We start from the raw sequence: 24,142 nt of genomic DNA, 5'->3' as shown, positions 1-24,142 counted from the left end.
ACGGGGTCCCAGGCTGGGGCGGGGTGTCCGCGGGAGCCCGCATGCCCCTGCCCGGCTGTTGGGAGCCGGGCGGGGGGCACCCGCTCAGGCTGCTGTGTCCTTCTCCCGCAGGGTCTTCACTGAGCAGCGAGTCGTCCCCCGTCTCCTCTCCGGCCACCAACCACAGCTCTCCGGCCAGCACGCCCAAGCGCGTGCCCATGGGCCCCATCATCGTCCCCCCTGGGGGCCACAGCGTCCCTAGCACGCCCCCCGTGGTGACCATCGCCCCCACCAAGACCGTCAACGGCGTGTGGAGGAGCGAGAGCCGGCAGGTGAGTGTCGGGGACGGGGGGGCTTAGGGTGGGGGGGAGGCGGCCTCCTGCAGAGCAGGACCTGTCGTTTTCTCCGCAAAGTGGTGTAACTACAGCACCTACCTGGAGGGTCTGTGTGATTCAGGAATATTCACGGGTGTTCCTGGTCTTGGGCTGCCACAACGAGCATCACAGAGCAGCACAGACGGGGGCTTATTTAAGACAGATTTATTCTAGAGGCTGGAGGCTCAAGTTCCAGGTGTGGACAGGGTCAGTTTCTCCTGAGGCCTCTCTCCTCGGTGTGTAGGCGGCCGTCTTCTCCCTGTCTCTTCCCGTGCTCTTCCCTCTGTGTGTGTCTGTGTCCTAATCTCTTCTTCTTATAAGGACACCAGTCCTATTGGATCAGGGCCCACCCTAGTGACCTCGTGTTACCTTAATTACCTGTTCAAAGATCCTGTCTCCATATATGGTCACTTTCCGAGGTCCTCGGGGCTGGAACTCCAACATAGAAATCTTGGGGGGGACAAAGTGCGTAAAATGGTGTTTGCACATCCTAAGCACTTGATAGACAATAGCTGTTATGATTATTATCTATTGCACAAACAAGGAATCGAAATAGCGAAAATACCAGCCCATATTTTCACAGGTCAGTTTTCCTATTTCTGTCTTAACTTTCCAAGTCCGCGTGCCCCAGGAGGCCCTTTCCCGCGCCTGGGTGGGTGGGTCCCTGGTGTGACGTGGCCGTGCAGGAGGCTCTGGTGGCCTTGGGAGCTGCCCCTGCACCTGCCTACCTCCACCGCCCGCCCCCAGCCCTGGTGCTCCCAGCCTGGAGGGGCCCTTCCTAATTAAGGACACTGTCCCTGTGCTTCACTCCTGGATTTTTCTGGAGTTCCCAGAGGGATCACACCACTTGGAAATACTACTTAAACCACAAAGAAGGTGGGGGAGGAGGGGGGAGGAGGGGGAGGGGGGAACTCTCCCCTCACCCCCCTCGCAGCGCTCTGCCCTCTGGGGCGGGTGGGGGGATGGGCCCCAGGGCCCCAGCTGGACATCACTCAGGGTCTGTCTTTTCTCTGCCCTGGAGGTGGGGGGAGCCAGCCTCCGTCCACAGAGGGGGCCACCCTCAGGCAGGCCCTGACCAGGGAGCCCAGCGGGGACCCCCTGAATTCCTGGAAATAGGCCAGGTGGCCGTAGCTTGACTCCCACATCCGAGGTGATAGACGCTGCTGGGTCATCGCCTGGCCAAGGCCCCCGTGCCCGCCTAGAAGCTGCTGTCCTGGCTTTGTCGCTCTACCCCGAGTGCAGTTTGGAGGCGGGAGAGCCAGGGCAGGGCCTGGTGAGCGGATCCCGGCCAGAGGGGTTTGGAGATGCCCAAGACGCCGCAGTCCTGGTTTGAGAGAGGACGAGGGGTCCTCACCAGCATCTCCTGCCTCCAGGGGGCCCCGTTGCCACCTGGCGACCAGCCTCGACCGCAGGGCCCTAACCACCTGCGTCTCCCCTAACTCCCGGGGACCCAGATGGTTTCTGATCCTGTTGCCACGTCCCTGGTTTGGCCCTGGCTGGTGACGGCCACCCACGGCCTGATCCTCCCCTTTGGTCCTGTCCCCTGTGCCCAGCAGCCACCCATCCAGACCCAGGAGCCTCCTAAACGACCCCCTCCTGGACACTCAGGTGCCTTGGCCTTGGGGCCCTTCCCCCCAAGCTCAGCCCTCCTCGGGGTGGGGGGTCCTCACTGCCTCAGAAATACCGAGTAACCCCCAGAGAAAGGGCCGCGGTGGCTCTCTCCAGCCACTTACCAAGGCGGTGGTTAATGAAACACTAGTGCCACCAGGGAGGGCGGTGGGAAGGGAGCTGGATTGGTGGATGATGTACAGCTCGTCAGCTCGGGCACAAAGGCTCAGCGGAGAATTGAATCCTCCCGGGGAGGGGGAGACCGGGAAGAGCGGAGTAGTGAGGCGGGAGGGGGGCTTCCTGAAGTCACGGCACGTGAGTCACGGGGGGCCCTCCGGCGCACCGGGGTCACCGGTATTTCCCAGGTAGCGGGAGCTGTGGAAGGACACATGCAATGACAAATAGTCTGTTTTAAAGCTAACAGGGCACGTCTGCCCGGCTGCCTAGTGGAAACCTCTCTAATCACCAGAGAATGAAGGATTCTCCTCCCCCCCCACCCCGACTCCTTCCTTCTTTCATCTCTACAGCTGCGCCTGCAGCCGCTGCTCAGAAATGAGAGCTGCCCGCAGATGTTCCTCGGGGCGAGCCCGGCCGCGGGCCGGCGTGGGGGCCTCGGGGTGGCTGGTTGAGCCTCCTGGGCCTGGCCCGGTTTGGGGGCTGCTGCCTGGGCCCACCCCCCCGACCTCGTTCCCAGGTGCCTGTCATAAGCTTGGCTGGGCTCCAGCCAGACGGGAGGCGCGTGGGTCCCACTGGACCCCCTGCCCGCCAGCCCACCCCTCCCCCCGCCTCTCCACCTCCTTGTTTGTCCTCGGCCGGGCTGGGAAGGTGCCATCTGGCCCAGCCGCCTTCAAGCAGGGCTTTGTCCTGCCGAGGGTTGAAGGGGGCTTCTGGGGACGGCGTTGCTGGGGCTGGTGCGCCCGGGGCCCCTCCCCTGGGACAGGGGCTGCCTGGGGCCCCTCACTCTGCCGTTTGATTCAGCAAACAGTGCTGGAAGCGCGAGGAAGCGTGTGATGGCCTGGAGTTGCCCGGAGCTTGTCCCCAGATTTTGTCTTTAAATCGAGGTCCCCTCAAGGACTTTGCTGTCCTGGGCTGACGGTGGAGGCCCTTGGCTGCCATCTTCCTCCTACTGTGGCCTGAGGGGAGGAGGGACCTTGCTGCCAGCCTGGAGGCGGAGCCCAGGTCACCCCGGGTCCCATCACCCCGGGCATTTATCGGGGGAGCCGCCCTGGCATCTAGGGGGCCTCCGGCTGCAGCCACTGCGTCCTCGTCCAGAGAGCATCTGAGGGCCATGCCGTCCCTTGTTTAGTCCATCTCAGACCTCGGGCACAGGGCCTCTCCACTCCACGGTGGCCCCCGTGACGGACAGGCCCCAGAGCAGCTGAGGGGAGCCTTGGCGCCTCGTCGCAGGGGTCAGCACTTGTACTGGCCTGGCCCTGCGCCAGCAGAGGGAGGGGTGTGAGGGGGACCCGGTACGCTGAGGACAGCCCCTTGGGTGGTAGTGTCGACGGGGAGCGCGCGAGGGTGTAGGGGGGTGGGCTAGGAGGTGCAGCTGCTTGCGTGAGACCCCCGCTTCCCGTTTACACCCGTGCACCCGTCTCTGCTGCTCTGTGAGCCGCTGCTGTGATTGCACGTTTGACAGCTGGGGGAACCAAGGTCTGGGGCAGTTATGGAACCTGTCCAGGGTCTCCAGGACCAGACGGGAGCCACCCCGCGCCGGGCCCCGTGTAGAAGGCTCGTAATACCCAGGCGGGGGTCCCGGGCTCCCTGCCCTGACCCGGGCTTGCCGCACGCGTGGGTCCCACCCTTGACTGCCACTTTGCGACCACCCGTCCTGGGAAGGGCAGGTTGGAGTTCACGCACCACGAGGGCCCCGCCGTGAGCGGAGGGGCTGTGCCCACATGTGGGAACAGATGTGGCCGCTCATTAAAAATTCCAATCAGCGGCCTGTCTCCTCCAATTAACGAACACTGCCGCGGCGCCCACCCACCAGCACGTTTGGTAAATACAGTGACGGACGGGCCCCTCGTGCTCCGCGGGGTCACCCTCTGCTGGTGTGGAGGTGGAGGGGTCGCCCGGGGGGCTGCGCGGTCTGTCCCTTGCCCCCCACACGGGGAGTGAGATGGTCGGGGGGTCTCTGCTGCCCCATTTCCTGACTCTGACAGGAAGGTCACTGGCAGAGCCAGGGCTGGAGGGACAGTAGGGGGTGTCTCCTCAGGGACAGACTCTTGTCACTGCCCCACGTACAGTGGTCATTCCTGGACACGCGCCACATCAGTGAGGAAGCAGAGGGTTGTGGCCCCGCGGAGACACTGTGGGTTTGGGGTGGACAGACCCGGGCCCACGCCCTGCTTGCTGCGGCTGATCAGGGGCGGCCGCGCCTGGCGCCAGGTGGCGGGCGTCGTGCCATCTGGCCAAGGAGGGGCCGCGTTGTGGAGCTTTTGGGGCTCAGGGGAGGCCTGGGCCGAGATATCCTCACCTTAGGCTGAACAGGGTATCACGGTGACGGAGCCCCCGGACTGGCGGCCGCTCCCGCGTCCAGAGCGAGAGCCCCCGGCTGCTGTTGACGCTCGGTGCCTGCTGCGCGGCCCTCTCTCAGCCGTGTGAATGACCCCAACGACAGAACCTTTCGATGGGTTGTGGACGCTTCTGTGGGCGGGCGTGCAGGACGTTCCTCCGTGTGGCTGGGGGTTCTGGGGGCTGCCTCCTCCCCTGTCCTGCCTCCCCTGTGCTGGTTTCTCGGGGGCTGCCTTCCCCACCAGGCTCCAGGTCACTCTCTGCATCCGGGAGTCTGGGGCAGGCGGGCCCACGGCCCTGCCCCTATCAGTGTGCAAAGGCCCCCAGACAGGTCTGGCCAGTTGTGCTCTGGTCGGTGCCTGGGCCGCCCCGGGGTTTGTCCCGGGGACAGGCTGGCATGCTCTGCCCATGGGCAGCAGCAGCTTCTCGGCCACGTCCTCCACGGGCACCGTGGGCCGAGAGGTATCTGTGACGCAGGCTGGCAGCTGGCAGCACAGCTGACGCCTCGGCCCCTTGGGATGCCGGCGCATGCCAGGGGCTCCGCGTGGTTCTGTCACAGCCGCTGCAGTGCAGAGCTCACCGCCAGGGGTTGGGGGGTTGTGTGGAGACCACCATCATCCAGCTCCCGCGTCTGAGTTTGGAGCACGTGTGACCTGTGGGAGATCAGTGCTGGGAGGGCACAGGCGGCCCTACTGTGCTGCGTCCCCTCGCGGGCACTCGTCTGGACTCCAGTCCGATCTTGGGGCGTCTGTCCTTTCCTGTCGCCCAGATGCGTTTCAGTCCAGACCCACCCATCATTGGAACCCGTGTCCTCCCTTCTTTCTGTTCCACCTGCCACGCCGCTCATACCGCGGGTTTGGGTGGAAAACCATAAGGAAAGGCCATTTCTAGATCGTGCTCTAAAGCTTGAAACTCCCCCCCCACCCCACGAGTCTGGAGGAAGGCCTGGCTCGTCGTTGGCCGTCGTCTGAGCCGCCCGCCCCTGCCCTGACCCGCTGTTCCCTGTCCTCTAGCAAGACGCTGGCTCTCGGGGCAGCGGCAGCGGTCGGGAACGCCTCATCGCGGAGCCCCCGCTGCCCCAGGAGAAGGCAGGGGGCCCGGCCATCCCCTCCCACCTGCTCAGCACCCCCTACCCTTTTGGCATCTCCCCCAGCTCGGTGGTGCAGGACTCCCGCTTTCCTCCGCTGAAGTAAGTGCAGGTCGGGGCCCGGGGAGGGCATGTGTGCTGGGCTCTGGACCCCTGAGGCTCTGGCCGCCAGGCCGGCTGTGCCAGCTGAGCCCAAGAGCCGCCAGATGGTGGCTCAGCCCCGGGCCGGCAGCCCCGTCTGCGCCTGCTGGCCGTTTCTATGCTGAGCCGATGGCTGGCTCTGTTGTCTGCCCGACCCTAAACCCCCAGTCTGGGGCTCCCGGGGCCAGGGGTCCCTCCAGGCCACGGATAGCGGCCCTGCGCCCACTTGGTGAGGACGGCGGGGGGCCGGGGGGGCCCGAGGAGCAGCAGCTGCCCACCTGTGCCTCCTGCCAGGACCTGTCCTTGCGAGGGAGGCATGGTGGAAGTGCGGGGAGGTTAGCCTGTTTCCCGGCCTGGGGCTCACCTCTGCCTTTCGTCCTCTGTCCGTCCCTCCTGCAGCCTCCAGCGGCCCGTGCACCACGTGGTGCCCCCCAGCACGGTGACGGAGGACTACCTGCGGAGCTTCCGGCCCTACCACACGGCCGAGGACCTCCGCGTGTCCTCCCTGCCTCCCCTGGGCCTGGACCCGGCCACCGCTGCGGCCTACTACCACCCCAGCTACCTGGCCCCGCACCCCTTCCCCCACCCGGCCTTCAGGTGAGGCGCCCCTTGGGCAGATACTGGTTGGGGCCAGATTCCCAGGGAGACCCCAGGTGGCCGCCCCTCCCAGTCCTGCACGTGAGCCGTTAGGACTTTGCCCCCAGAGGGAAATTCTGTCCCAGCTGGCCTCGCCCCAGCCCCTCCCTCTCCCGCACGCAGTGGGCTCCACTGGTGCACGTAAGCGTTAAAGCGCAGAGCGCACGGTTTGTGTGCGACCAGGAAACCCCGCTGGAGACGGCGCTGTACCACTGCTCTATGTAGAAGCTTCCCGTGTCCTCCCTGACGGGTCGGCAGTTATGCTGTGGACCACCCCTCCCCAAACCTGGAAGTCTCCTCACTTGGCCTGGGGTGGCCAGCGGGGCCTTGGAGCCCTGAGCTGTTATCATCTGTTGGCCTCTGGGAGGAAGGGGCTTTGGGTCTGGCTGTGGACGTGGACCCTTTCTGCAGGGCCTTCATGGAGGCTCTGTGGCCGTCCTGCCCTGTCCAGCGCCCCTGGATCAATAACTGTACCTGGCTGGGGCACGTGGTGGTAGGGCTGGGTCTTGCCTTTTTTCCTGTACGTTCCGTGCTCACTAGCCCCGTCTTCCCGCACAGGATGGACGACTCCTACTGCCTGTCGGCCCTGCGGTCCCCTTTCTACCCCATCCCCACCCCCGGCTCCCTGCCCCCACTGCATCCATCAGCTATGCATCTCCACCTCTCTGGGGTCCGCTACCCGCCCGAGCTCTCGCACTCGTCCCTGGCGGCGCTGCACTCGGAGCGGATGTCCAGCCTCAGTGCCGAGAGGTAAGCCCCGTCCCAGGCCGGGTGTCCTCTGCTTTTCCCTCCCTGGATGGCAGAGCCTGGCTGGGCCGTTTGTGTGTGGCCAGGTGGGCTCCTTGGCCACTCGGGTCCTGGGTCTGTTCGCCTGCAAAAGGGGCGCTGACGGTGGATGCTTTGAGCTCCTGGCCAGTGCCTGACGAGGCTGCATCCTCAGAATCTCCAGTCCTCCCCGGCCGTGAGCTTTCCATGCCGCTTCGGGAGCTGGTGCACAGCTTTTGATCTAACGGACTTTGAGTCTCTTAGTGCGTTAACGAGAGTAGAACCCGCCTCACCTCCCGTCACTGTTTGGATGGGAATGCCGGCTTTTTCAAAACCTTGGTCTCGGGTGTGTCAGCTCCTCGCTTCTGGGGGTTCTCCCTAGCGGCCTGCCCCGGCCCCAAGCACCCCCGTGGCGGAGGTCACATCTCCCTCTGCTCGCCCCACAGGATGCAGATGGACGAGGAGCTGAGGCGGGAGAGGGAACGCGAGCGCGAGCGGGAGGCTGACCGCGAGCGCGAGAAGGAGCGCGAGCGCGAGAAGGAGCGCGAGAAGGAGCTGGAGCGCGAGCGGGAGCTGGAGCGTCAGCGGGAGCAGCGGGCCCGCGAGAAGGAGCTGCTGGCCGCCAAGGCGCTGGAGCCGGCCTTCCTGCCCGTGGCCGAGCTGCACGGGCTGCGGAGCCACGCCACTGAGGAGCGGGGCAAGGCCTCGGAGCAGCTGACCCCGACCCGAGCAGGTACCTGAGGGGCGAACCGTGCCTGGTGAGCTGCGTACTGGTGGCTCCCCGAGGAAAGGGCCCTGCTGTGTAGCGTCTGCCCGCAGGCCTGGAGCAGATTCACACCACGCCTTTTGCAAGCTGCGTGCCTCATGTCCCCGGACAGGGAGCCGGGGGGAGAGGCACACGACACAGAGAAGACAGATGTAGGTAGACAGCTGAAAGACTGTGCACCGTGGTGAAACGTAACAAAATTCTTAGCAAGGGATAGTTTTAAGTGTTTTTTTTTGTTTTTTTGTTTTTTTTTTTTTAACGCGCTACGCGGGCCTCTCACTGTTGTGGCCTCTCCTGTTGTGGAGCACAGGCTCCGGACGCGCAGGCTCAGCGGCCATGGCTCACGGGCCCAGCCGCTCCGCGGCACGTGGGATCTTCCCGGACCGGGGCATGAACCCGTGTCCCCTGCATCGGCAGGCGGACTCTCAACCACTGCGCCACCAGGGAAGCCCCCTTAAGTATTTTTTAACCTTAGTTTTTAACATTTTATTTTATTACACGTACGCGTAATCTAACTTGTAGCAACCGGCTCGGGTGATTCCCAGAGTTCAAGTCTGCTCTGGTGTGTGGGCGTGAGCCTGCCCCACACGCCCACACCCAGCGTGTCACCCGGATGAGGCGAGCGCCCGGGAGCATCCATGCCCCCGGCTATCTCGGCCCGGGCGCGGGGAGGTCCTTGGAGGGTGGTGCGCGTCTCCTCCGGGCGGACGGGCAGCGGGGAGGGACTGAGCCTGGTGCTGAGATCCCGCCGTGACAGCCTTTCTCCCCCACAGAGAAGCTGAAGGACGTGGGCCTGCAGGCGCCCAAGCCCGTGCAGCACCCCCTGCACCCGGCGGCCGCCCCGCACCACCCCGTGCCCGGCCTCCTCTCCACCCACGGCCTCTTCTCTCTGCCGGGCAGCAGTGCGGCCACGGCCCTGCTCCTCCAGCGCACCAACGAGGAGGAGAAGTGGCTGGCGCGGCAGCGGCGGCTGCGGCAGGAGAAGGAGGACCGCCAGTCGCAGGTGTCCGAGTTCCGGCAGCAGGTGCTGGAGCAGCACCTGGACCTGGGCCGGCCGCCGGCGCCCGCGGACACGGAGCACAGGCCTGAGAGTGCCAGGTGGGCCCGGGGATGGGGGCAGCATCTGCACGAGGGGGCCTGCGTTTAATGAGCGCGTGTGATTGGCTTCCTGCGAGCCTGCGAGTGTTGTCACCTGTGTTTCATGTCACCTTCTAACCCCTGCTTTGGCCGGGAGGAGGGAGCAGTGAGGAGGGAAGTTGGTTTCTCAGGGGCGTCCATCCCCGAGTAGCCTGTGTCTGCAGCCCCGGCCCAGCTGCGTCCCAGCAGGGACGCTCGCGGCTCCTGAAGGAGGGCGAGGGAGAATCTTCATTCAATAATTATGTCCTTTCCATCTCCCTCTGCCCAACCTTTTTTTTTTTTTTTTTTTGCAGTATGCGGGCCTCTCACCGTTGTGGCCTCTCTCGTTGCGGAGCACAAGCTCCGGACGCGCAGGCTCAGCGGCCATGGCTCACAGGCCTAGCCGCTACGCGGCATGTGGGATCTTCCCAGACCGGGGCACGAACCCGTGTCCCCTGCATCGGCAGGCGGACCCTCAACCACTGCGCCACCAGGGAAGCCCCCAAACTTTTTTTTTTAATGAGAAGGGGGACTCCCTTTAATTTTTAATCAGGCAAAAAATTAATTTTACTGCTTTTGTAATTTTAAAAAATACCCGTTTCTCCAGCTGTGTTCTAAAAAATTTCCAAGAGGCCTTTGCACCTGTCTCTGGGACCCCTGCCTTGTGAGCTGGGCCCCTTCTTACAGCTGCCCGTGGGGCCTCGCTGCTCCCTGTCTGCTGATCTGGCTGTCACCTTGTGTCCCCCACCTCACCTTCCCTCCCTCCAGGGCTCACTCTGAAGGGCCGGGCTGAGACCCACACAGAGTTGGTGGCGAGAGCCTGGCCAGGCCTGGGGCACACTGGGCACTGCTCCCCTTCTCCGGGCCCATCGCCCTCAGCTTCGCACAAAGGAGGTCGGGTGGGAGGATTTCTGAGCCTCTTCCCGTCCCCTGATGTCCATGGTGCTGGGTGTCTGGGTCGGAGGCATTGTAAATGTCCACTTGTTCCCTCTCTCTTTCTCCAGCTTTGGCTGATTGGTGGGTATTTTTCTGTGTCCTGGGCATGGCTGGCCTATCCAGCAGTCCTGCCTCTGCATCCACTGAGGGGATTCGCTTGCTAATTGGGTGTGACCGGGAGTGCACTGTGGCCAGGCCCCTGCCTGGGTCTCCTACCTCCTCCGGTCTCTGCTCCGCTCAGCGTGGCCACAGCGAGGTCTGTGCTGCAGACGGTCCCTCTGCTTCTCTGGGCCCGTCCGAGGCTACACAGGGGCTATCTCGTCTGCTTCTGAGCCGCCCTCTGTTCCTCTGGTCCCCGTCACACCCAGGGGACTGGGCGAGCAGTCAGCACACGTCCAGCGTCTCCTGATAAATTCAGGGCACGCTGACTCTCGAGGGTGGCTTCCCCTGCTTGGGGCTGCAAGATCCCAGCGCAGCTGTCAGGGCCTGTATGCTGCTGCCCCCAGCGGGGGTGGCCTCTGCCTTGGCCCTCACCTGGCCTCGGTGCTCCCCACAGCAGCGCGAACCTGATGGTCTTTCGGGCCCTTGGGCTCCGGGTTAGAAAACCAGCCTGTGCCTGCCTGCGGCGCATGAAATACTGCTTCGCTAACAGGTTTCATTTCTCTGCTGTTTACTTGAGGACTTACCGCTTCTCGATATGGTTCCCTTTCGTATCCGCCCAGCAGAGGCACAGTGGCCTTGGTGGCTCTGATTAGCCGGCCCCCTCCTCGGCCAGGCAGGCGGAGCCCTGAGAGACGGCTGCTCACGTGCCTGCCGTGGCCTCTGCCTTTTCCCCTTCCGTCCCCTCAGACCTTACCCTCGGTCAGTGTGGCAGTGTGGCAGCGTGGCGCTTCCCTTAAAAAAATAGATAAACTCTGGAGAAACAGTAGCCACGTAGTCCTTTGGAAGGTGAATGTTGTTTTAAATGCACCGAGGAAAGAGGCACTTAGTTTGGCTTCCGGGCAAAGCTGCGTGTCTGATGGGAGGTCCCCTCTGGCTCCTTCCCTGCCTGTGTGTGAGGGGCGCGTGCTCCGGCAGGTGGCCTGGCTCCCTGGACAGGCCCCGGCCCGGGCCTTGAAGACCCTCTGGGCGTAGCTGCCGGCTGTGAGGGTGTCCACGGAAGCAGGTCTAGGCCGGGTGGACCCCCGAGGCCGGCCTCTTGCTGCTGTCTGTGAGCACAGAGGGAGAGGAGGCCGGGCCCCATCCACGTGGCTCGCCTGGAGGAGGGATCGGGCCGGGGGCGGGTCTGTTCTCAGCATGCTCAGAATTCAGGAAGCGGTGGGACAGGGTGAGCTGCTGTGAGGTCGAGGGTGAGAGACGGGCTCGAGCGGGTCTGGCCGGGCTGGGACTGTCTCTCTCCTAGACCCGCAGAGCCCATGTCAGGCTCCGTGTCCTCTCCAAAGCGGGCCTGCACACGCCTGCCTCGAGCCATCCACAGAGAAGGTGGCGGAGCGGAAGGCCCGTCCTCCCTCCAGCCCTGGGACGTGGCCCAGAGGAGGCCTGCCCGCCCCTCCAGCTCTGGCCGGCTCGGGGTTCCTGGCAGGCGGCCTGGGGGCCGGGGTGGCTGGCGCGCCCGGGCCCTTGCGGCTGACGGCTGTTTCCGCTCCCTTCGCAGGCCGGGACCAAACCGTCACGAGCCGGGAGGCCGCGACCCCCCGCAGCACTTTGGCGGCCCCCCGCCCCTCATCTCACCCAAGCCCCAGCACCACTCGGTGCCCACGGCCCTCTGGAACCCGGTGTCCCTGATGGACAGCACGCTGGAGACACGGCGCGCCCCCGAGGGCCACCCTCTGCACGGCCACCCCGCCCCGTTTGAGCCCAGCCGCCAGGCGGCCGTCCCGCTGGTGAAGGTGGAGAGGCTCTGCTGCCCCGAGAAGGCGGAGGAGGGACCCCGGAAGCGGGAGGCCGGCCCCCTGGACAAGTACCAGCCGCCGCCCCGCGAGGCGGGGGGCCTGGAGCCGCAGGCCTTCCCCCCCGCGCCCGCGCACTTCCTGGCGGAGCTCGAGCCGTCCACCCAGACCGTCCTGGGCCAGCCCCGGGCCCCGCTCGCCCCGCCGGCCCCCTTCGGGGAGCCCCCCGGGCCCCTGAAGCCGGGCTCGCCCTACCGGCCCCCAGCGCCACGGGGCCCCGACCCCACCTACGTCTACGATGAATTCCTGCAGCAGCGCCGGAGGCTGGTCAGCAAGCTGGACCTGGAGGAGCGCCGGCGGCGGGAGGCCCAGGAGAAAGGTCGTGTCCCTAGCGGCCGCGGCCCTCCCTCTTCCCTCCTCCCTCCTCCCTCCTCCCTCGGGCATTCTGCCCCGGGGTCTCAGCAGCTCCAGGGAGCAGGTTCACTGGCTCCTGCCTGACACTTCTGCTGGGGAGACAGACCTGGGCCCCCCGTCTGTCCTGCCACAATGTGCGTTATCCCAAAAATCCAAATCGTAGACTGTCTGTGAAAACAGTTCCACAGACACACACACACAGTTAATAGGTGATGAACAGAGGCCAGCAAGACGGTCTGAAGTATTAACAGTGCAGCGTAAAGGGGAGGAGGCTGTCGAGAGCGCGGCCCGGGCCCGGCGGGGACTCCTCTCCTGGGGCTGCCGTCCCAGTTGCAGGCGGGTGGGCGGGGTGGGGGACGGGCTGCCGTCCCAGTTGCAGGCGGGTGGGCGGGGTGGGGGACGGCGGGAGCTCTGGCCGCCTCTCCTTCTTGCTCCTGCACAGGGTAGGGTGGGACTCAGCCAGCGGCACCCTGGGTTCCCCAGAGAGCCACGGAGAACAGGCGAGCAGGCCCAGGGCAAGCGTGGCTGTCCCCCCACCTTCACCCCCCTGTCAGACCAGGAGGGGTCGGGTCCAGACCAGTTTCTTCTGCATGGTGTTGAATTCAGCTTCTTAGTCAGAAGCGGGGGCCAAGGCTGAGTGAGTCTTGGTTGGTCTGCGTTGTTGGTCTAGGCTAAGTTTAGAGCCCCAGAAAGATTTTTCTGCTCCACTCACCTTGAGAGAAGGCGGAGGGAGAGCCCCGGTGCCCTCGGGTGCAGGGGTTCTGTTCTCTGCTTGCATGCATGCTCTATACGTTTGAGGGGACGGGGACCTGAGTGTGCCTGTCCCTTCCCGAGCAGGAGGGAGCGGATGTGCACAGACAGCCTTGGGCTGCCGTGGACGTGGCCCCGGGCCTGTGTGATGAACGGTCCCCTGCTGGGGGATTGGTGTTGGCCGGGAGGCCGCCTGGTCACCTGGGGTCTGTGGATCCAAGGGAGGCCTGGTGCCTGCCTTCTGCCCCCTACCTGCCAGCCCTGAGAAGCCCTAGGACTAGGGGTTAATGCACATTTCCACCTGGGGTGAAAGGAATCTGGCTTTGGGGGTGCTCAAAGGGCAGTAGGGCCTGGCCTGCCAGGTGGAGTGCCCTGTGTGTGTCCACTGGCGAATCGAGGCTCCCTGCCCAGCTGAATAGATCCGTTCCTCCTCCAGGATACTACTACGACCTGGACGACTCCTACGACGAGAGTGACGAAGAGGAGGTCAGGGCCCACCTCCGCTGTGTGGCCGAGCAGCCGCCCCTCAAGTTGGACACGTCCTCCGAGGTATCTGGGGTTCGTCGCTGCGGTCAGGCTCTGGGCTGGGATGCTGGCACCCACCTCGGTGCCTGCCTCTGGGCTTTCCCACGCTTGTTGGGACGCCGTCAGGGCCCTCCTCCTCCCGGGCCCGGCGTGGAGTGGCCACGGCACAAGAGCTTCGAGGACCCCAGGAGGGGCCCCTGGGTCAGTGGAAGCACGCCACTGCCAGTGGTTTCAAACTCATTTGTTTTCTTTCCCAATCTAGAAGCTAGAGTTTTTGCAACTTTTTGGCTTGACCACCCAACAGCAGAAGGAGGAATTGCTGACCCAGAAGCGGAGGAAGCGGCGGCGGATGCTGAGAGAAAGAAGCCCGTCGCCCCCGACGGTTCAGAGCAAGCGGCAGACGCCTTCGCCGAGACTGGCGCTGTCCACCCGCTACAGCCCCGACGAGATGAACAGCAGCCCCAACTTCGAGGAGAAGAGGAAGTTCCTGACCATCTTCAACCTGACCCACATCAGCACTGAGAAGAGGAAAGGTGAGGCCTGGGCGGGGCGGGGCGGGGCGGGGCCTCACCAGGAGGGCTGAGGGTCTGTGAGGAAGGAGGCGGGGCCGCAGGCTCCTGGGGGCGTCCTGGGGCTCTCGGGCTTCCTCCTGGCTCCCCTCTGCTCTCACAGATTTGCCCCACTGTCTCCGCCGTCACACTTCTCTCCGTCGGAAACTCGCATGGCCCCCTTCAAAGCCTGTTTTCTCTTGTCTCATCCCGGGTGGAATTGAAGACGCGCTAACGTTCTGTGTACAGCCCACCGTGAGCTTGATGCCTGCTCTTGTCCCTTGTCAGGTCTCCCAGCACCTTCAACCCGCCCTGGGTGTGGGGTGGACGTGCGCCTTCCCGAGCAAGGTGCTCAGGCTTCTCGGCAGCGGGCGCTTTCTCTCGGCGGCTGCTCTCTCGTGGCTGCTGGGCAGAGCCGACACCCACTGTGAGTGGACGATTTGCCCTGAGAGATGCTTCCAGATCGGTCTGGCCACCAAGGGCCATGTCGGGGCTGACTCTTGGGCTGGAGCCCATGGTGCCTGCAGGAGGAGTGGTGCGGTCTGAACACTTTCTGGAGCGTCTGCTTCCTTGGTCTGCCGCTCACGCTCGCTCAGCGCCAGGATGGTGGGGCAGGTGAACAGCAGGCCTTCCTGGGGCACACACCCCCCCACGTTCCCCTCGCTGGTGCCCACTCACCTCTTTCCAGAAGGAAGAGGAAAGCAAAAGTGCTTCTTGGTCATCTAGTTGCTTTCACTTATTTCGTTAGTGGGGGTGTAGCATTCAGTTTCTGTGTTGAACCCGTGAGCTGGAGTTCTTGCTTTCTCTTGAAGGGGCAGGGACACGATGACCAGGGCAAATCCCTGGGAACGTGCATAGCTGTGTTTGTAAAGAGCATCTCTCTGCCTGACTTAATTCCGGGAGGAATAGCCGCCGGGGATGTGGCCACTTCAGTTTCAGTCCGCGAGAGGCCCCTGAACTGTGTCGGGAATCTGTGGCATCAGATGTCACCGGGTCGGTGTCCCTTTTCCCTAAACGGCAGCCGTCGTGGGATTCGCACTCGCGTGGCAGGCGGCGGGGAGGAGACTGTGTCAGGAAGCAGCCTGTGCTTCCCAGGGTTCTGTGGGGCTCTTCGGGGTTGCTTCCTGTGTCGGGGCCAACTTTTTTCTCTTTTAAGTAAGAATTCATCCCCAGAAGCTCGCAGGTACCAGGTATTCACTGCACACACACAGCTGTCCTCGAACACACCTGCAATGTTACGTAGTAAGAGCTGAGAGGAATCTGGGCTCGCTGTAAAGTGCAGTTTCTTCCTCTAAACCTAGCCTGTCCCCGTGGCTCTGTGTTGCTCGTTCTAAAGGACTCACGCCTGCCGGTCGCGGCCTGGGCTGGACTCCTGCTGTCCTTCCCTCCCAGGAATGACGCGATCCTCTTGTTAATCTCGGGCTGCTTTTCTCATAGACAAAGAGAGACTTGTTGAGCTGCTCCAGGCCATGAAGCAGAAGGCACTGTCAGCAGCGGTGGCAGACCCGCTCAGGAACTCTCCGAGGGACAGTCCTGCTGGGTCCCTGAGCGGTAAGGCCAGCCCCATCCGCCACCGCCTGGGACTGTCCCGGGGGCTGCCCAGGGTCAGGCCACCACCCCAGGTCGTCTTCCTCCTGGACACAGCACGTGCTTCTTTCTCCCCATCTCTCTCAAGCTTCCTGCGCGTGGGAAGGATCTCCTCGGCCGGAGCGCGAGCCTTGGCAGTCGGGGCTCAGGGGGTTCTGGGGGAGGGTCCTGGCTGCGGCAGACAGTGCCTGGTGGTCAGCGTGGCTCTGGCCGCCGTCCGCCCACCCAGTGGTGTCCCGGGTCTCAGCACCGGCTGCTTGGGCTCCGTGCTCCCGTCCATCCACCCTTCTTCACTCTCTTCCCCGGTGTCTCTGTCTTGCTCTTTCTGCCTTGCAGGCCCCTCCAGTACCTGCTTTCACACCTTCTCTCTCTCTCTCTTGTGGCTCTGACTCTCCTGCACTGTCCTGCTGACGGAGCAGGAAATCTTGTTGGTCTGGCCCTGTTCTCAGCTCTTAATTGGATCTTTCTGGTCGGGTCGGGCTACGTAACTTCCTGCCTTTTGGATGACCGGAAGCGACTTGCTTCTTCCTTCAGATTCTTCTTCTTCTCAGATGCCCTCCTGGGGCACCTTTCAAGGATGGCCTTGCTGCTAAACACACCCCGTCTCAGACCACACAGTGCACACTGACCTTTACTTAAGTGGCTCCAGAGTCCGGGTCCTTTGTCCTATGTCTTCATTCAGTGTAAGCCCTGGACGTCAGGGTTGGCCCGTTCACATTGCAGGTCTTAACACGTTCCTCACTTTCTGTCTCTAAAAGAACCAGCCACGCAGCAAGCCTCTCTGGATACGGAGAAGCCTGTGGGTATCACTGCTTCCTTGTCTGACATCCAGAAGGCCACGGAGCCTGGGAGACTGGAACAGCTCCGGCCCCAGGAGCCAGCCCCTGCCAGCGGTGAGAAAGCCAGGCCGAGCGAGACCCCTGGGGGCAAGAAGAGCCTGAGCATGCTCCACTACATCCGGGGCCCCGCGCCCAAGGACATCCCCGTGCCGCTGTCCCACGGCATCAACGGGAAGAGCAAGCCGTGGGAGCCCTTCGTGGCGGAAGAGTTCGCGCATCAGTTCCACGAGTCCGTCCTGCAGTCCACCCAGAAAGCCCTGCAGAAGCACAGAGGTAACGAGGCCGCCTGGCTTTGTTGAGGAGCCTTGCTTGGGATGCGTGAGGCACCTGACGATAGAGGCAGGTTCTGCCTCTGCAGGTCTAGGGTGGGGCCTGAGAGTGCACCACTTGGAGCGGGTGCCCGGGTGCTGCTGCTCCGTGGACCACATGTCAGGGAAGCTTAGCAAGAGAGGCCGTCTGAATTTAATAAGGCCCTCCGAGGAGCCTTTTCAGCAAAAACAGGATCCATGCCTTCTATAGATGAGGGATTTCCCAGCTTCCCCTACAGACTCACCTGGAAATAACTAGGCCCAGCGAGCACTTTGTGTGACATACTGGGTGCCCCAGCCGCATGTGTGAGCCCCTAGATTCATGCCTCTTGGACATTTTGGTGGGAATCACTGCAGGTCAGAGAACAGGGGTCAGTACATTTCATTTCCGTTGATTAGAACAGAATCCTCAGTGATTCAATCACTACTGAGTGTAAAATAAATTTCTGTACACGCCAGCAGCCAGAAGAAAGTAATGTGGTTCCCATGCCAAACCTGTAAAAGACATTTTATTACTGCAACCTAGAAGAGCTGACTAGGTAAGTAGCACTTGTAGACATACAGCTCTGACGTCAGTATCCTTCAGGTAATCAATGCTGTCAGCAGAGATGAAATGATACTCAAAAAGCAAAGGGCAGTGGTTTTTGCAGTGATCTTTAAAAAGAAAACAACCCTCCAAGGCAGGAGGAGCACTTCATTGGAAGTTTGTTGTGAATTTACTTGAACCATATTTTTCAAGAAGGAAATGTTTTGACCATGTGACTTGATCAAACCCCTCTGTGCTCCCCCCTAAGACACACCCACAGAGGCTTTTCGGTGGCCCAAGGACACATTTTTCCTGCCTCATTTCAACCATTCCCTGATGTTACACCCGTTTTGTCCAGACTTTAAAGTCACCCCCGCCCCTGACAGTTTGGGCCGTACTGGCCCACTGACTGCCCGAGGCTGCTGTCCACGTGGGGAGGCACCTTGCGCCTGTTAGACCACCAGCAGCAGGGCCACAAGGCAGAGAGGACCTTGTCTACACAGGGCCTCCCCCCACAGTTAGCGGCCTCCTGGTAGCCGGCAGGGCACGGGGTGTGTTCAGGGACTTGGAGCAGCACCTGCATTTCCTGAGGAGCGGGGGCTGATACTTACTGAGGGCCTGCTGTAGACCAAGCTCAAACCCACAGTTTCACAGAACACGATGTCGAAGCTCAGGGCCTAACACAGCTGATCTCGTACACGTGGTGCGATTAATTGAATCCAGGCCTGCTGCCGTCTTAATATTTATTTATGGCTGCACTGGGTCTTCGTTGCTGCACATGGGTTCTTGTCTAGTTGCGGTGAGCGGGGGCTACTCTTCGTTGCAGTGCACGGGCTTGTCATTGCAGTGGCTTCTCTTGTTGCGGAGCATGGGCTCTAGGCGCGCGGGCTCAGTAGTGGTGGCTTATGGGCTGTAGGGCGCAGGCTGGGTAGTTGTGGCACACGGGCTTAGTTGCTCTACCTGCTGCCGTCTTTATGGCTCTTTTCAGCCCTCCTGATGGTGCCGTCTTTGGTCTCCGAAGGGCACAGGCCTCACCATGCTTCGTCTTGTCCGCGGGGAGACCTCAGTCACACTGACTCTGTCGCCTGCCCCCAGCACAGGTCCCCACAGGCCCTGTGATGAGCCGTCTTCTCTTCCCCAGGAAGCGCAGCTGTGCTGTCTGCGGAGCAGAACCACAGCGTCGACGCCTCTGTCCACTACAACATCCCCGAACTGCGGTCCTCCAGCCGGCTGCCTCTGCCCCAGCGCGAAGGGCCTCAGGAGCCCCCCGCCGGGAGGAAGGGCCCCCTGGCACAGGAGGCGGACCCGGACTCGGAGGAGGAGGACGACGACGACGGAGAGGACGACGACGAGGACCCCCCCAAGCGCAAGTGGCATGGGATCGAGGCCATTTTTGAAGCTTACCAGGAACACGTAGAAGGTACGCAGGGGCGCGGAAGGCAGGCCTAGGCGAGGGCCCGGGAAAGACGGGGAAGGAAAGCTTAATAGGCCAGTCGGCGCCAGATTTTGTCGCCGGGCTGGGGACTGTTTCTAAGTCGTGGCACTAGCACTCAGGGTTCTCGGGGTCCCTGGGCCACAACTGGGCAGAAACACTGGAAGGTACGTCTCCGTCAGCCGTTTCGCCTATTTCCAGAACCGTTCCTCGGGCTTCTGTGGGTGCCCGGGCCGGCTTACAGGGGCAGTTCCTCATGGACTAACCTGAGGCCGCCCTCACTGGAGGAATTTAAGCACCAGGCACCCGTCCCCACTCAGCATGACGGCGCAAACCTGGGCCCGCCCGCCCTCTGCTGTCTTCCATTGCACTTCCAAACATTCTGTCGGTCAGTCCTGACACTTGCGCCTACGTACAAGGGTCCTGGAAAGTGCAAAGGTGCTTCACTTAGCCAAGCCCCACATGGCCAGGCTGCTCAAGTGTGCAGCGTCTCTGCGACGTGGCGGTGTCCCCCACATGCTCTGTGGTCCTCCTGGACTGGTGCTTTGTACAGGAGGCGAACCCTTGATGGCCACCAGCACGTCAAAACCCAGGCCACTGCCACTCCCAAATTCTGTTTACCGTTATCATACAGGAGTCTTCATTTTTATCATGAATATCATGATCATTTCAAATATTTTAAAGTAAGCATTTTAAAATGCGCCGAGTACAATCAAAAGGAATGCCCACATAGCCACAACCAGGGTCAATTCCTACATTTTGTTTATTTACTTTTTATTGACATGTATAGTTGATTTACAATGTTGTGTTATTTTTAGGTGTGTAGCAGTGATTCGGTTATACATTCAGTTCTTTTCCATTTTGGGTTTATCACAGAATATTGAATATAGTTTCCTGTGCTATACAGTAAGACCTTGTTGTTTACCCTATTTTATGTATAGTATCAACTCCTACATTTTGCTTCCTTTTCTCCTTCAAATGAAACCCTCATTTTGAATTTATTAAGTACATATTTATCCAGAAGGAGATGTGTTAATAGCATTCCTTTTTATTTTAACACAGTGAAATGTATCCATCTTTTCTGGGTTTATTTTTTGGTGCCTTGTTGGAATTCCTTCCCTACCCCAAGGTCATGATAACAAATGCATTTCCTTCTAAGTCTTCAAGTTCTGCTTTTCTTAGGCGTAGAATTCATTTCTGTGGATGGAGTAAGGTAGCAGTGTAACTCCTCCTTTCCCACCCAGACAACCAATTATCCTGGAGGTTTACGGGGTACCCTCTTCCCCATGGGGTGTGCCCCTGGCAGGCAGTGTACTCCCCACGTGCCCAGGCCTGTCTCCGGGTGCTCTCTTGGCCTGTCCCTGTGTCACTGCCGTAGCTTTGCAGCTCCCTGTTGTCTGGAGTAACTCACCTGGACTTTTCTGACAGCTCAGCTGTTCTTGGCCCTTGGCTTTCCCTGGTGAATTTTAGGATCGCCTTTTTTGTTCCACCCAAAAAACTGTTAGATTTTCAGGTACACTGATTTTATAGATTTGGGGAAAATGGACATCTTTGATGGTGATGTTATTCCACCTATGAATACGGCGTTAAATCATTTTTGCTCCGTGAGCGGTTGACTTTCCTTTTATCCGATCTAGCTTTAGGTCTCACCTAGTTGTTGTTACTGGGGATATTTTAGTTTTTGTCCCTTTTTCCTTAGATGATCACAGATGATCAGGCCTGCCAACAAAAAGTTTCATTCTTTCCTTTTGAATTTGTATACACTTCCTTTTTTTTTTTTGTCACGCTGCATCGCCTAGGACCATTTGTAGGCTGTTGAACAGGGACACCTATGGGGCTCTTTTCTGTGAAACTTTACAAGCGCTCCAGTAAGTTGCTGCTGAGTTTTCTGGTGTGCCGTTGTTGAAAGTCAACTAATGTATTTTCTAGATTTACTGAGATGACAGCCTTGTTTTTCACCTATTGATGTTTTCTGATGTTGCTTACTCCTTGCTGAATTTGTTAGTACTTCTAAGATTTTTAATTTATATTCTTAAGTGGTATTAGATTGATTTTATTGTACTTTATCCTGCTATCATGATTGTTCTAGCTTCTATAAAATCAGTCAGGTAGCCTTCCCTGGCTTCCACTCTCTGAAACACTTCATGTAAAGGAGGGATTTATTCTTTTTCTTTTTCTATTGGAGTTGATTTACAATGTGTTTGTTTCACGTGTACAGCACAGTGCTTCAGTTGTGTATATATATACATAGATCCACTCTTTTTTAGATTCTTTTCTCATATAGGCCATTACAGAGTACTGAGTTCCCTGTGCTATACAGTAGGTCCTTATTAGTTACATATTTTACATATAGTAGTGTGCACATGTCAATCCCAGTCTCCCCAATTTATCCCTCCCCCCACTTTCCCCCCTGGTAGCCATAAGTTTGTTTTCTACATCAGGTCTATCCATGTTGCTACAAATGGTATTATTTTGTTCTTTATGGCTGAGTAATATTCCATCGTATATTATGTACACATCTTTATCCATTCCTCTGTCGATGGACATTTGGGTTGCTTCCATGTCCTGGCTATTGTAAGCAGTGCTACAATGAACGTTGGGGTGCACGTATCCTTTCGAATCATGGTTTTTTCCAGATATATACCCATGAGTGGGATTGCTGGATCTTATGGTAATTCTTTTTTTAGTTTTCTGAGGAACCTCCGTACTCCTGTCCATCGTGGCTGCACCAGCTTATACAGGAGGGTTCCCTTTTCTCCACACCCTCTCCAGCATTTATTGTTTGTGGATTTCTTGATGATGGTCATTCTGACCAGTGTGAGGTGGTACCTTGTTGTAGTTTTGATTTGCATTTCTCTAATAATTAGTGATGTTGAGCATCTTCTCATGTGCTTTTTGGCCATCTCTATGTCTTCTCTGGAGAAATGTCTGTTTAGATCTTCTGCCCTTTTTTTTTTTGATTGGGTCGTTTTTTTTGATACTGAGCTGCAGGAGCTGTTTGTATATTTTGGAGACTAATCCCTCGTGGGTCTCATTATTGCAAATATATTCTCCCATTCTGTGCGTTGTCTTGTAATTTTGTTTATGGTTTCCACTGCTGTACAAAACCTTTAATTCAGTCCCATTTGTTTTTTTATTTTCATTACTCTAGGAGGTGGATCAAAAAAGATCTTGCTGCAGTTTATGTCAGGGAGTGTTCTCTGCCTATGTTTTCCTCTAAGAGTGTTATGGTATCTGGTCTTACATTTAGGTCTTTAATCCATTTTGGGTTTATTTTTGTGTTAGGGAGTGTTCCAAATTTCATTCTTTTACATGTAGCTGTCTACTTTTCCCAGCACCACTTATTGAGGAGACTGTTAAAGCAGGGATGTTCTTGATGGTTTGAAGTCACTCTCCTGCTAAAACCAGGCTCAGTATCTTTTGGAAAGGCAGAGATTTTATTTTACTCATTAAAACTACAAATTTTTAACAGCTTAAAAGTTTTTATACCTAACCCTTATCTTTTTATCTTTCTTTTTGAAAAATGCATTTTAAGGCTATACATTTATCCTTAATTACTTGCTAACCTGGATCCCTTAAAATTGCCTTTTGATGCTGGATCCTTGGTCCTCATTCCACTGGGTTGGATTTACTTTAGTGATACTTAACGTACTTACCAGCATGATGGAGAGGGCTGGGAGCCGTGTGGTCCAAAGGAGAGGGCTTTTTGCTGGCTGCTCTAGAGAGAGGGAACACTCGCCAGGCCTGTGGCCCCCGCATACAGGAAATGTGTCAACATCGCTTGTCTTTTCAGAGCAAAATCTAGAGCGGCAGGTGTTACAGACGCAGTGCAGGCGGCTGGAGGCCCAGCACTACAGCCTCAGTCTCACGGCCGAGCAGCTCTCCCACAGCATGGCGGTGAGTCCCAGGGCTCCACGCGCGGGGGAAGGGAATGAAAATCAGCTCCTGGGGGTTTTTCTTAAACACATAGTGCTTAGTTTTGTTCAGCCTTTCGAGTCTGGGTTCAAGAGCACCCATACAGACAAGTTTTGAAGGGAAGTTTTGCCCTTGAGAGATGAAAACACTCTTAGCGGGGAATACTCAAGATTTGCCTAAGGAGGGAAGCGCCGTTCATTTGCAGACTGTTGATCCCGGAAGGGTGACGATGCTGTGTATATATGCCTTCAGAGGAATTACTTATTGCCTGCGTCAGTCTCCCCCGCTCCTGTGATTTGCTCAGGAGGCTGGAGGGAGGAAAGCTCTTGAGGCGAGTCGGACTCCCCCCACCCAGGCTCAGCCCTGCAGCTGTGCTTCCTCCCACCCACCGGCTGGGGGCTTGTCTCAGATCGGGTCTTACAACTTGGCCACTCCTGAAGCAGCAAAAGTTTTATAGCGGCAGGGCTAATTTTTCAAATCTCAGGGTAGAAGCTGAGACAGCGCCAGACACTGTTCCTATGAGAGCGTGCAGGTACTGTGAGAATCCAAAACCTCGGGGACAGTGAGAACTGGTTCTAAGTGCTGAGGGTTGGCCTCCGGCGCATTCATGCGTTCCACACACACGTCTGCTTACCGCGTGACATGAGTGCTTCGCGTGAATCTCTCTCTCTCTCTCTCTCCAGGAGTTGAGGAGCCAGAAGCAGAAGATTGTTTCAGAAAGGGAGCGACTCCAGGCAGAACTGGATCACTTACGGAAGTGCCTTGCGTTGCCTGCAATGCATTGGCCTAGAGGTTACTTTAAGGGATATCCTAGGTGACGGTTTCCCTTGCGCTAGGCCGAACCTATAGTATAGAAATATTATCTATTTTATTACCTTGAATATTTAATATTTTTCACTGGGAGGTTTGAAGCTTAAAGAAATGAGAATGTGCCATGCATGAAGCAGGAGTCCAGGCTCCAGAAGAAAGGACGAACTTGCCTTGACTTCAGTGCAGTTGAACCGCCTTTGTAATTCAGCGAGCAACCCCTGTAGCACACCCAGTTTTTTCTTTTTAAAGGCAGTTTTATTCTTTCCCCACATCATGATTTTTTAATCTGAAGATGAAAGGCTCCATTACCAACACTAAAATGCAATCATTTCTAGCCCCTGGGTGTGTAAGATTGGATCGGACCGTTGGTGTTCTGTCTTGTGTTGCCATGTGGCCTCGAGAACCCAGGTTGTTCTGGCTGCAGGGGGTGGTGGCCGGTCTCAGTCCTCCCCGGGACTGAGACCTACTTGAGTGGAAGGAAGGTGGGGTGCATTTTTAAGTAAAGGGCTTATTTCAGTTACTTTTTCTGCAAAAATTTCTTCAAAGCAACAGGTCCTAGGAGCACACAAAGCAACAGTGCTGAAGCCTTACCCAAAGGCTTTTCCCCAGAAAAGCTCTTACCTTACCTAAAGGTAAAAAGCGTATCAACAAACTGAAGGTACCTTTTATTACTTCAC

At 58.9% G+C, this 24,142-nt stretch overlaps 1 protein-coding gene across 1 annotated transcript in view; it reads left to right on the top strand.

The window, feature by feature from the left end:
* The window catches only part of GSE1 (Gse1 coiled-coil protein), a gene marked incomplete at both ends in the record, with an annotated part of 107,015 nt that extends 83,542 nt beyond the window's left edge, over window positions 1–23,473 (top strand). The window contains 14 exons of the mRNA XM_079723865.1: window positions 112–308; window positions 5,489–5,664; window positions 6,103–6,300; window positions 6,898–7,089; window positions 7,551–7,837; window positions 8,644–8,968; window positions 11,577–12,190; window positions 13,412–13,524; window positions 13,763–14,033; window positions 15,486–15,599; window positions 16,394–16,747; window positions 18,450–18,728; window positions 22,534–22,637; window positions 23,339–23,473. Of these exons, the coding sequence (XP_079579991.1) occupies window positions 112–308; window positions 5,489–5,664; window positions 6,103–6,300; window positions 6,898–7,089; window positions 7,551–7,837; window positions 8,644–8,968; window positions 11,577–12,190; window positions 13,412–13,524; window positions 13,763–14,033; window positions 15,486–15,599; window positions 16,394–16,747; window positions 18,450–18,728; window positions 22,534–22,637; window positions 23,339–23,473 (3,359 nt within the window). The remainder of the gene's footprint in view (window positions 1–111; window positions 309–5,488; window positions 5,665–6,102; window positions 6,301–6,897; window positions 7,090–7,550; window positions 7,838–8,643; window positions 8,969–11,576; window positions 12,191–13,411; window positions 13,525–13,762; window positions 14,034–15,485; window positions 15,600–16,393; window positions 16,748–18,449; window positions 18,729–22,533; window positions 22,638–23,338) is intronic.
* Window positions 23,474–24,142: the final 669 nt, after the last annotated feature.

Source organism: Hyperoodon ampullatus (assembly GCF_949752795.1).
Source record: "Hyperoodon ampullatus genome assembly, chromosome: 18".
Taxonomy (NCBI): Eukaryota; Metazoa; Chordata; class Mammalia; order Artiodactyla; family Ziphiidae; genus Hyperoodon; species Hyperoodon ampullatus.
This window is presented reverse-complemented; position numbering and strand designations above follow the sequence as displayed.